Source organism: Scyliorhinus torazame, chromosome 15 (assembly GCF_047496885.1).
Source record: "Scyliorhinus torazame isolate Kashiwa2021f chromosome 15, sScyTor2.1, whole genome shotgun sequence".
In the NCBI taxonomy this organism is placed as follows: domain Eukaryota; kingdom Metazoa; phylum Chordata; class Chondrichthyes; order Carcharhiniformes; family Scyliorhinidae; genus Scyliorhinus; species Scyliorhinus torazame.
In genome coordinates, this window is record NC_092721.1 from 207,619,421 (window position 1) to 207,632,793 (window position 13,373).

The 13,373-nt window shown below is 47.0% G+C and overlaps 1 protein-coding gene across 3 annotated transcripts in view; it reads left to right on the forward strand.

Moving 5' to 3' along the window:
- The window catches only part of rrm1 (ribonucleotide reductase M1 polypeptide), a 66,466-nt gene extending 55,364 nt beyond the window's left edge, over positions 1-11,102 (forward strand). For all 3 annotated transcript variants that reach the window (XM_072477528.1, XM_072477529.1, XM_072477530.1), the window contains 4 exons: positions 198-333; positions 442-537; positions 6,987-7,175; positions 10,383-11,102. In XM_072477528.1, coding sequence (XP_072333629.1) covers positions 198-333; positions 442-537; positions 6,987-7,175; positions 10,383-10,565 — 604 coding nt within the window. In that variant the 3' untranslated portion in view covers positions 10,566-11,102. The remainder of the gene's footprint in view (positions 1-197; positions 334-441; positions 538-6,986; positions 7,176-10,382) is intronic.
- Positions 11,103-13,373: the final 2,271 nt, after the last annotated feature.

Here is a 13,373-nt window from a genome sequence, read left to right on the forward strand (position 1 = left end):
TGGAAAGGGGTTAGTGACACAGACATGATGGGCTGAATGGCGTCAGTTGTAATCCCTGATTCTGTGATCTATAATGAGACACATCTCAAATTATTTGGGTTATGCCCTTTCTTGCTTTGTATTAAATTTTACTTGTTCTTGAGTTATTGATATGAGGTTCCCTGCTCCTTTATACACACTTTTCTCTCTCCACTTAGACATGGTATTAGGAACAGCCTCCTTATGGCGCCAATGCCGACTGCCTCTACAGCTCAGATCCTGGGTAACAACGAATCAATTGAACCGTACACCAGCAACATCTACACACGCCGTGTGCTCTCTGGGGAGTTCCAGGTCAGTCACCCGCCTCGAGATGGGCCGCAAGTACTAAATACTGTGGGAAATGTAATGTGGAAAGAGACTGGGACAATGGGCTTATAATGCTGTTTGCCATTCTCACAGATCGCTAACCCGCATCTACTGAAAGACCTGACTGAACAAGGACTGTGGAGTGAGGAAATGAAGAACCAGATAATTTCTCAGAACGGATCAATCCAGGTAGGATACACACTGCACCTTGCTGCTCAACTTGTTCACTTCAGATGGAGGGCCGGCCCTGTACAGGAGCTCTCCTCCATCCGCACCCATTCCATGTCTGGTTCCTTCACCCACCCCCTCACTCTCTCTCTCCACCGTGGCTGCCCAGTGTGGTAGTACTGTACGTTTGGGATATCCAGGCCCCCATTTTTCTTCTCTGTGGGACTTTTTGGGGGGGATCCTTTGGGTCTCCACGTACCGCCACCACCACACACTTATTTGCACCTGTTTGAACTCTCACCCCTCAGGGCAATGTGCGCATATGTTCTTTCTGTTTGCAAAGAACCGATTCCTGTGTATTAAAATATGTAACTTGGATTGGATTGGATTTTGTTTATTGTCACGTGTACCGAGGTACAGTGAAAAGTATTTTCCTGCGAGCAGCTCAACAGATCATTAGGTACATGAAAATAAAAGAAAATACCTAATAGGGCAACACGAGATATACAATGTAACTACATAAGCCCTGGCATCGGATGAAGCATACAGGGTATAGTGTTAATCAGGTCAGTCTATAAGGGGGTCGTATAGGAGTCTGGTAATAGCGGGGAAGAAGCTGTTTTTGAGTCTGTTTGTGCGTGTTCTCAGACTTCTGTATCTCCTGCCCGATGGAAGAAGTTGGAGGAGTGAGTAAGCTGGGTGGGAGGGGTCTTTGATTATGCTGCTCGCTTTCCCCAGGCAGCGGGAGGTGTAGATGGAGTCAATGGATGGGAGGCAGGTTCGTGTGATGGACTGGGCTGTGTTCATGACTCTCTGAAGTTTCTTGCGGTCCTGGGCCGAGCAGTTGCCATACCAGGCTGTGATGCAGCCCGATAGGATGCTTTCTGTGGTGCATCTGTAAAAGTTGGTAAGGGTTAATGTGGACATGCCGAATTTCCTTTGTTTCCTGAGGAAGTATAGGCGCTGTTGTGCTTTCTTAGTCGTAGTGTCGACGTGGGTGGACCAAGGCAGATTTTTGGAGATGAGTACCCCTAGGAATTTGAGACTGCTAACCATCTCCACCTCGGCCCCGTTGATGCTGACAGGGGTGTGTACAGTACTTTGCTTTCTGAAGTCAATGACCAGCTGCTTAGTTTTGCTGGCATTGAGGGAGAGATTGTTGTCGCTGCACCACTCCACTAGGTTCTCTATCTCCCTCCCGTATTCTGACTATGAGGGACAGAGTGGATAGTCGGAGGCTTTTTTCCCAGGGTAGAGGGGTCAATTACTAGGCATAGGTTTAAGGTGCGAGGCGCAAGGTTTAGAGTAGATGTACGAGGCAAGTTTCTTCTACAGAGGGTAGTGGGTGCCTGGAACCCGCTGCAGGAGGAGGTGGTGGAAGCAGGGACGACCGTGACATTTAAGGGGCATCTTGACAAATACATGAATAGGATGGGAATAGAGGGATATGGACCGAGGACCTAGGTAGTTTAGACGGGCAGCATGGTCGGCACAGGCTTGGAGGGCCGAAGGGCCTGTTCCTGTGCTGTACTTTTCTTTGTTCTTTATTCGAGATCCGGCCCACTATGGTCGTATCGTCAGCAAACTTGAAGGTGGAGTTGGAACCAAATTTTGCCACACCGTCATGTGTACAGGGAGTAGAGTAGGGGGCTAAGTACGCAGCCTTGCGGGGCCCTGGTATTGAGGACTATTGCAAAATGAAATTAAAATCGCTTATTATCACAAGTGGGCTTCAAATGAAGTTACTGTGAAAAGCCCCTAGTCGCCACATTCCGGCGCCTGTTCGGGGAGGCTGGTACGGGAATTGAACCGTGCTGCTGGCCTGCCTTGGTCTGCTTTCAACGCCAGCGATTTAGCCCTGTGCTAAACCAGCCCTGAAATGGTAAACTCCAAGCCAGCCAGGAGTCGAACCTGGAATCTCCTGATTCGTTGTAAGATGTGTTATCTATTGCGCCACTGGTCCATTGTGGAGGAGGAAGTTGTTGTTTATTCTTACTGATTGTGGCCTGTGGGTCAGAAAGTCGAGGATCCAGTTGCATGCGGTAGTTAGTGGTATTGTCACTGGAATGGTGATCGAGGAAACCAGGGTAACTGACAACCTGGGTATGAATCCCACCACAACAGATGGTGGCAATTGAGTCCAATAAATATCATCAACATGTGCAATTTAAGCTCATCATGGACAAAGAAATATATAAGTTACAAAATGGTTTTGGATTGGGGGAGAGTGGACTTTAGTAAAATAACGTAGTAAAAATGTACAAAATAGGCATGACCCTCCAAAAATAAGAGTGGTACTGCCACTGTGACAGTCACACCTGGCACAAAGGAAAGTGGTTGTGGTTGTTGGAGGTCCGTCATCTCAGTCCTGGGACATCACTGCAGGAGTTCCTCAGGGTAGTGTCCTCGGCCCAACCATCTTCAGCTGCTTCATCAACGATCTTCCTTACATCATTAGGACAGACGTGGGGATGTTTGCGGGTGACTGCACAATGTTCAGCACCATTCACAACTCCTCAGATATTGAAGCAGTCCCTGTCCAAATGCAGCAAGACCTGGACAATATCCAGGCTTAGACTGACAAGTGGCAAGTTACATTCACGCCACACAAGTGCCAGGCAATGACCTCTCCAATAAAAGAGAATCAACCATTGCCCATTGCATTTGTTGCCTTTACCATCGCTGAATCCCCCACAATCCTGGGGGTTACCGTTGATCAAAAACTGAACTGGATGTGGCTACCAGGGCAGGTCAAAGGCTAGGACTCCTGTAGCGAGTAACTCACCATCTGACACCCTTCCTTCCTTCCTTCCTCCTCCTCTTCTTCCCCCCCCCCCCCCCCCCCCCCCAAAAAGACTGTCCACCACCTACAAGGCACAAATCAGGAGTGCAATGGAATACTCTCCACTTGCCTGGATGAGTGCAGCTCCAACAACACTCGAGAAGCTCAACACCACCCAGGACAATTGGTAAATTGTCACTCCTGCCACAAACGTTCTTTCTCTCTACCACTGGCGCACAGTGGCAGCCGTGTGTACCATCTACAAGATGCACTGCAGTAACTCACCAAGGTTCCTTAGACAACACCTTCCAAACCCACGCCCACTACCATCTAGAAAGACGAGCAGCAGGTACCTGGGAACCCCACCACCTGGAGACTCCCCTTCAAGTCACTCACCATCCTGACTTGGAAATATATCGCCGTTCCTTCACTGTCGCTGGGTCAAAACCCTGGATCGTCCTTAACAGCACAGTGGATGTACCTACACCCATGACTGCAGCGGTTCAAGAAGGCAGCTCACCACGTTCTCAAGGGCAACTAGCGATGGGCAATAAATGCTGGCCTAACCAGTGACACTCACATCACATAAAAATTATTTATAAAAAAAAAAAGAAACGCCACACTAGCCCAACTGATGATTCTAAATTTTACTTCTGAGCACGCTCGGGCTTGTTCAGAATGTTTAGGGCTGGTTAGGTTCAGTCAGTACCTTGCCTGTTGGCAACAAGCAAAGGGACATGCTCTTGATCGCCAGTCCTGGGACATACTGGCAGCGCACACCACTGAAATTCATAGAGCACTAGTATTACGATTCATAGAGCACTAGTATTACGATTCATAGAGCACTAGTATTACGATTCATAGAGCACTAGTATTACGATTCATAGAGCACTAGTATTACGATTCATAGAGCACTAGTATTACGATTCATAGAGCACTAGTATTACGATTCATAGAGCACTAGTATTACGATTCATAGAGCACTAGTATTACGATTCATAGAGCACTAGTATTACGATTCATAGAGCACTAGTATTACGATTCATAGAGCACTAGTATTACGATTCATAGAGCACTAGTATTACGATTCATAGAGCACTAGTATTACGATTCATAGAGCACTAGTATTACGATCCCCAACAGTGGCTCGGATACTGGACCAAAACCGTAATATTTTGTTTAAAAACTGCGGAAAGAATACTTTGCTTCAGGAGTGATTGCACAAAGAAATGGGGATTTGGTTATTATTAACACAATATTAAATTCTTAAACTTCACACCCAAAATAGCTTACAATGACCCCTGAAACAATATTACTAAATACAGTAAACACAATACCATTAATTACTATCTCTATTCCCAATTAAACAACAAGAAAGGGAAAAAACATACAGCTCTTAATCCATCCTGCATCCCAATGGCACAGAGTAATACTGGTTTTCCAGAATAGATTTGGCTCCTGTTAGAACCCCTGCAGACTCTGGCTGGATGTCTTCAAAAAGCTGCTTAAACTGTTTCAGCTTTTCCCGTGTCCTCAGACAAGTCTCCTTTAAACCAATCTTTTTGAGCGATCCCACTGTGAGAACAAAGGACTTTACTTGTGGACTCCGTGTAAGCCAGATCAGAACTCGACTCAAAAATGATTTCCCAAAATGTCTGAATGCCGTAGCTCCACCCAGCAATGACTATCCTCTCCCCAAGCTGAACACGCATCAACTCCCCATGTCAATCAACAGTGCGTTAGCGCAGATTTTCCACTCTGGTCAATTTCACCTCGGGCTCTTAAAAGCTTTCTGTTCTAGCAAAACAAGATAGATCTAAAAACATGGCTACTGCAGTCCAACGCTAATCCAGGCTTTGAACCCCCCCCCCCACCACAAATTTGTTTTAATTTTAAGTTTTAAAAAAAAATTAGCGTACCACATTCTTTGTTTCCAATTAAGGGGCAATTTAGCGTGGCTAATCGACCTAACCTGCACATCTTTGGGTTGTAGGGGTGAGACCCACACAGACACGGGGAGAATGTGCAAACTCCACACGGACAGTGACCCGGGGCTGGGATTGAACCCGGATGTTTGACACCATGAGGCAGCAGTGCTAACCACTGCGCTGCCGTGCCGTCCCCCTCTATTTATGAATACATGCTGTCATTAATACTGAACTCAACTGTGCGAGGTGCTGAGTTCATAAGCTCAATAAATACTGATTCACGCAATGGTGGGCGGGTCTAGATCGCCACGCTGCAGTGCAAATATCTATGACTTCCTTGAGCAGGACATTGGTCAATAGGCCAGCAATGGCCGCGTTGCTATTGATATGCAATTTCTGTGTGGTCTTCACAAATGTGAAGGAATCTTTCATTGTCTATGTGCGAAACCTGCTGAAAACTGGTTATAGCAACTCGCCCAACCATTTGACCAATTCATGTTGTGCAGTACCGGTCACAGGTAAGATGGTGAGACTACACTTGGTATGTCTTAAGCAACCCATACACTGCTGGCTCACGATGCTGAGGACCCGGGTTCGATTCCAGCCCCGTGCCTGCGTGGGTCTCGCCCCCACAACCCAAAAAGATGTACAGGGTAGGTGAATTGTCCACACTAAATTGCCCCTTAATTGGGGGGAGGGGAAGAATTGGATACTCTAAATTTATAAAACAAAAAGCAACCCATCCGCAAGTGGACACAGTAAGCCGCGAGGATGAATCCTATCATGTGTGTCACCCAACAGCTTGTTGCTCTTACCCATTTTTTAAAACGCTTGCTTTCAAGCAAGGCTGTCTGGCCATGCTGTGTCGCTGCCAATGGATACGAATCTGGGCCAGGCATTTAAGATTAGCGTACAGTCATGATTGTTAGGGATGACTATTCCGCTGCCCTTGGGTTTACAGATATGTACGTCAGGGTCGGTCTTATGGCCTTGCAAAGCTGCCAGACCTTGATGTTGCATGTGAAAATCGACCCAAGTTTGTTTGAAATCCCGCAATATGGGTGCACTGGGTCAGTTCGGCCTGCTTTCAAGCATTCCGCGTCCACTTGCCAACCAATCAGCACTCTGTTATGAAGTACAAGGTATTTGCATTTGGTATTCTTAAGAGTTTTCCTGATGAGTGCAAGACTGAAAGCTTCAACAACATGCCTTTTTTCAGCAGTTACTCAAAAACCGAATTATCGGTTTTGACATTTACTGTTGGTTCCCAGCCTTGGGGATTGAGTTCTAGATTTCCACTACCTTTTCTGTGAAGTGATTTCTTAACATGACTCCAAGTGACCTGACTCCAATTTTTAGAATTCTTTGGGCCAATTCCCACCTTTTCCCAAAAGTCGCTGCCACATACAACACACACACGGACATGTATACACTATGTGTTCTCTGTGTGAATGCATTCAGCAATGGCTTTATCAGAGAGAGAGTAACAAAAAGATGGACAGTGAATTTCCTAGTTATGCCAGACAGCATGCACGGTGGGAAAATAGTGTTCCTGCCACCTTGACATCACACTTGCTGTACACGGTGGCGACTGTACTTGGAAAAAGTGTAGAGTAGGGAGAGGGGGCCGAGGGATAGGAGTTAAGGTGGGGGCCACTATTTATCGAGGGCTGAATGGTGCTTTGCTTTGAGTTGTCAGCCTGCAATGTTTAGTGCGATGTCGTCACTACTGGAGCTGCAAATGTTGTTTCTTTTGGCAGAGCATTGAGGGAATCCCCGATGACATCAAGTCACTGTACAAGACGGTCTGGGAGATATCCCAGAAGACTGTGATTAAGATGGCGGCTGACCGTGGAGCTTACATCGATCAGAGCCAGTCGCTGAATATCCATGTTGCTGAGCCCAATTACGGGAAGCTGACCAGCATGCATTTCTATGGCTGGAAGCAGGTAAATATCCGATACGTTGCCCGTGCCGAGTGACGGATTCGGAGTGAAGGGATTGATGGTGTAAGAAGATGATCCAGATAGTTAGAGATTGACCTCGGAAAGCTTTTTGACTCGGGTTGTAAATTGTTATCTGCAGGAGATGGCGTTACAATGAATGAGTTCTCCGCAGAGCTGGCGGTTGAAAGATGACTCCCAACATCTCCCAAGAGGAATGGATATGTGGAAAACTGATCCCCTCTGGGGTGAATGTCCCATTCCTACTACCCTCCAATCTGACCCCTTCCCCCACAAGTTACTCAGTGTTTTAGCTCACTCTGACTCTGAGGCTGTTGGTGTTTGTAGCACCTTCCCCTGTCTGATTGGCTGTCTTTAGGAGGAGGGGGAGGGGTGAATTTGGAACGATGATGAATGAGGATACAAAGATTCATCGGGTCCTGGAGTAATATGCTGCATCCAAGTCTCTGATATCCAATTCTGCCAACTTGCACGTTGCTAATTTGTTATTTTTAGAAAGGATTTTTATTAAAGATTTTCCATTTACAACAAACTAACAACCCAAAAGACGGGTTTTACACAAACTGTAGCAAAACCCCATCCAAATGAAAAAAATCCCTCCCTACCAATAAACAACCCCCCCCCCCCAACCACCACACACACACACACAGCTGGTGGTGACTAACTCTTTAAAGAAGGAATTACTTGACCTTCTCCCGATGAAAAAATTTCATGAGGTCACCCGAACAGACCGAGGCACTGGGCGGAGTAGGAGATCTCCACCCCAGCAGAACTTGCTTTGGGGCAATTAACGAGGAAAAGGCGAGGACATCCTTTACCCCCACCCCCCCCTCTGCAGCCCCAGCATGTCCCAACACCCCAAAAATGGCCACCAGAACACATGGCTCCAGATCGACGTTGGGAATCGCTGACATGGTGTTAAAGAAGGAGGCCCAAAAGCTCACCAGGTTGGGACACAAGCACAACATGGGTGAGATTAGCCAGCCCCCCAGAATACCGCTCACAACTGTCCTCAACTCCCGAATAGAACCCACTCATCCTAGTCTTAGTTAAGTGAGCCGTATGCACCACCTTCAGCTGGATCAGGCTGAGTCATGCGATGAGTACGTGGAGTTTACCCTGTGAAGAGCTTCACTCCACACTTCCCTCATCCAAAATAGGTCCCAGTTCCTCCTCAGTGTCCCATCACCCCATCCGCTGGGTCCGACTCCACCGACTGGATCTGCCCATAGATTCCTGAAATACTCCCCCTGCCAGGTTCTGCTTAATATACAATCCCCCTCCGCAGTGATGACGGGGCGAAGGGAAATGACGGAAAGGCCTTTTGCACAAAATTACAAATCTGGAGGTATCTATTACAGACATAGACATACACATGGAACATACAATGCAGAAGGAGGCCATTCGGCTCATCGGGTCTGCACTGGCCCACTTAAACCCTCACTTCCACCCTATCCCTGTAACCCAATAACCCCATCTAACCTTTTTGGTTACTAAGGGCAATTGATCATGGCCAATCCACCTAACCTGCACGTCTTTGGACTGTGGGAGGAAACTGGAGCACCCGGAGGAAACCCACGCAGACACGGGGAGGACGTGCAGACTCCGCACAGGCAGTGACCCAGCAGGGAATCGAACCTGGGACCCTGGCGCTGTGAAGCCACAGTGCTAGCCACTTGTGCTATCCTGCTGCCCACAGATCATCAAAGCTTTGCTGACCTTCGTCCAGACTGGCAGATCATCTCTCCACGAATTGTCCCCAAATCTCTCAAGCCCACCCCTCATCCCATATGACTGAACCGTGGGCACAAGTAGGTGATTGTCACAGATAGGGGCCAGCAACGACATGGATCTAAACTTAAAATGTTGCCTAAATTGCTTCTATATCTTTAGAGTGAAGAAAAAGAAAATTGGTCAACGCTTGACATCTTTTCCCCTCCCCCACCTCTGCCGACCATCCCATCCAAGAACAAAGTACCGCCAACAAATATATACAAGATGGCCCAACTCCCTTCCCCAGCCAAAGCAAAGACCTTGCAGAGCACAATAATCCCGAGCCAAGTCAATGCTTTTCAAAATAATAATCTTTCAAGCCTTGACCTTGTTGAAGACAGCCCGCTTTTTCGCCAATTCAGCCCCAACGTCTCGGTAGATGCTGACAAGGTTACCTCCCCATTTCCAGTCCCGGTGTTTCTTGGCCCATTTGTTCACTCCCCAAATCTGTGAAACCGAATGAGGACTCCCCGTGGTGGTTCACTCGGTTGGGGCTTCTGCCGGAGAGTCTGATGGGCCCTGTGGCGGGGACCCGAGTCCACCCTCCCCGGCATCTTCCCAAACATCTGCAAAATAATACGCAGTGGGAGTCCGGCTTCCCATACCCTCTCGCAATCCCACAACTGAGGTCCTGCCTCCTCGAGCAGTTCTCAAGATCATCCACTTTAGCCCTCCACGTCTTTATTCACATTGGCTACCAGGGCAGTCTCCGCCTCCAGCGAGGCAATTGGCTCACTGTGCCTCGACACAGCCTCCTCCATGCCCCCAACACCTGGCCATGCTCCTTCACCATCTCTGAAGTCTTTTCCGATTTCAATCGAATGGGGCCCCGGGCCAACCTTTATCGACTTTGAGGCCCCCCGACATTCCACTGCCTCTCAAATTTCTGATCTAAATTCCGTCAACAACACGTTGGCAAGCTTGGCCGTCGTATTGGAGCGGCCGCAGTCACAGGAACAGTCCCTGCCATTTCCTCCCCAAGAGGCGCAATGCGAAGCCTCTGAATCTGTTGCCAAATTTCAGTCCGCAGGCTATTATTCCCAGCCTCTTGTAGCTTCAAATAGATGGGCTTTTCTGCAGGGATTACCCCAGACACCGGGCAATAAATGCCAATAAGGAGCTACATTGTGCGCAGCCTGTCCCTACATGCTGTTTCCAGGAGTCCCAGGTTCCACCATTGGCAGCAATTGCTTTCTCTGCCTCAAGCAGACATTCTAGACTCTCCACTGCGCGCTCGGTCTTTAATATCAAAACAAATTTTGATTAAATTTTTGGTCTCCTGTCTAATAAATCCTTATGTACCTTGGTATCAAATTTTGTTAAGTATTGAAGTGCCTCAAAACTTTTGACTTTGATTGAGATTGTGACTGCTGGAAATCTGAATGTGCATCATTGACGACCCTCTGCTTTGTTTACCAGGGGCTGAAGACTGGCATGTATTATCTGAGGACCAGGCCTGCAGCTAATCCTATCCAGTTCACTCTGAACAAGGAGAAACTGCAGGACAACGCAGCAGTGACTGCCGACGAGAAGGAGAAGAACAAGGCAGACATGGTGTGCTCACTGGAGAACAGGGCAGATTGCCTGATGTGCGGCTCTTAAACCCAAGGACGTTCCCCAAGCCTTGCCAGTGCTCTTTAGCCCTTTTTAATACCGGAATTAGGAGTCACTGGCAACTCAGCAACAGGACCATTCCGAGAGCCCTTTCTGTTCACCAGACCTCCACCGTTGTTGGATCCAATGTCATGTCAATCTTTGTCACAACTTGGGTTTAAATGCAGGACTAATGGGGTCATCACTAGGAGACCGTTTTATCTTCATGCTTGATGTGAGCTTTGGGGTGGAGCAGCACCAGTCATTGTTCTTGAGCAGCTTTCCAATTGCTGGGACTGGGTTTGTAAATGGTGGGTGGGTTTGAGCAGGAGGCTGCTGATGGTATGATTTTAATGACCGTGGATAATGAGCAGTATTAATGTCCTGGATGCTAGCCTCACACATTGCCGTAAGATTAGACTGGTGGTTTGTCTATGGTGCTGTCACCTGTACAACTGTAAGCTCATGATTCTTAGTGTATATTCTTTTGTACAGCTTCTATGAATGGTGAACCATCATTAAACTTTCCTACACAGCAACTAGCTATATCTTTGCCCAGTTGTCGTCATTTTGGAAGTCAAGTGCTGGAATAGGTAGGATTCGCGCGTGTAATCCGGGCTAATGCTGTCGATGTGCTGCATTCAGAGGGATTTGCTTCTCGCTCTGGAAGTGAAGTTGAATCACTTCACTCCTGCAGACAGAATGAATCTAAACGACACAGTGTGGAATAGAACTAATACCCGAAGACCCACAACAACATTTTACAAGGCAAATTGTGCCTGGCAAATGAACGTTTGGACAGATGCAGGGCATGCAGTGTGTTTTTATTCTCTCATGGGATGTGGGAGTCGCTGGCTAGGCCAACATTTGTTGTCCACCCTTTATTCCCTTGGGAATGTCATGTTGAGCCTCCTGTTAAGGTACCAGACCACACCCAATGTATGTTAGGAAACGACTAGAAACCCAACAATTTTGTAAACCGTGAGGAAAGGATACTTTGCCCCCAGGAGTGATTCCACTGACAAACGGGGATCTTTTATATGCAAACAAATGTTATTCTTAATAAAGGACAAACTCCATTAACATCACAGAAACTAGCTTATAAATAACAGTTAAACAGCTCTTGACAATTAAGAGTAAACATTTTAACATCTAACATATACCTTCTATATCTCTAATCAAGCAATGTGCCTCTCTCTATCTCCAATTAAGCAAAACCCATTACAGGTCAAAGGCTGCTTGTAAATAAAGTTAGCAAACATAGATACTTGCTATTCTCTGTGGCGAGAGAATTGCTTTCAGCAAAGGAGAGACCTCTTCCAGGCACAACCTGCAAGTCCTTCTGTCTTTTGCAGACTAAAAGCTAAACTGCCTGCTACAGACCTGGCTCTCCTCATTAATTACATCATCTCTATCCCACTAGCTGTCTTATGACAATTCTAAGACTAAACCCCCCCCCCCTCAATTGTCTAAACCCCAGGGAACTTCTTTCTATAAACAAAAGTCCATTAGCCCAGTATAGGTAAACAATTAAATGGTTGATGATTATCCCACTTTTATGACATCGTAATTGCATCTTTTGTCGACAAACCGCCTGCCTGTATGTTAAAACCAGGATTTATAAAAATATTACTGCAATAGATGTATAATATGTGTGTGTGTGTATAATAATACACATTCATCACTCCTTATTGAATTACTGCAGTCCATGTGGTATAGGTACACCCATGGTGCTGTTAGGGAGGGAGTTCCAGGAAATTGACTTTGTGACAGTGAAGCAACGGCAAAATATTTCCAAGTCAGGGTAGTGAGTGTCTTGGAGGGGACCTCCAGGTGGCGGTATTCCTAGATACCTGCTGCTCTTGTTCTAATGTCACAAGTTTAGAAGATGCTTACAAAAGAGGCTTGACGAATTGCTACACGATGCATTTGAAGATGGTGAGCCAAAGTTGGTGGTGGAAGCAGTGAATGTTTATGGTGGTTGCTGATGTGTCGATCAAGTGAGTTAATTTGTCCTGGATGGTGTTGAGGTTTGGAGCAACACTCATCCGGGCAATTGGGGATGTTCATCACACTCCTTGTGGGCAGGCTTTTGGGAGTCAGGAGACGAGTTATTTAATGCAGGATTCCTAGTTTGTGACCTCTTCCAGCCATAGTATTTATATGACTAGTCCCAGTTCAATTTCTGGTTAATGGAAAGTGCACTCAGCTTTGAGCACAAGCAGATGGAGAGGCCACAGGCAGAGTGAACTTTAAACATGGGGATTTGGTGCAGAGTGGGGATGCGGTATCACAGCTGTACTGCGGGAGGACACCTCAGAGGGCAGTGAGGCTATATGGGTAGAGATCAGGAATAAGAAGGGTGCAGTCACAATGTTGGGGGTTTACTACAGGCCTCCCAACAGCCAGCGGGAGATAGAGGAGCAGATAGGTAGACAGATTTTGGAAAAGAGTAAAAACAACAGGGTTGTTGTGATGGGAGACTTCAACTTCCCCAATATTGACTGGGACTCACTTAGTGCCAGGGGCTTAGACGGGGCAGAGTTTGTAAGGAGCATCCAGGAGGGCTTCTTAAAACAATATGTAGACAGTCCAACTAGGAAAGGGGCGGTACTGGACCTGGTATTGGGGAATGAGCCCGGCCAGGTGGTAGAAGTTTCAGTAGGGGAGCATTTCGGGAACAGTGACCACAATTCAGTAACTTTAAGTGCTGGTGGACAAGGATAAGAGTGGTCCTGTGGTGAATGTGCTAAATTGGGGGAAGGCTAATTATAACAATATTAGGCGGGAACTGAAGAACCTAGATTGGGGGCGGAT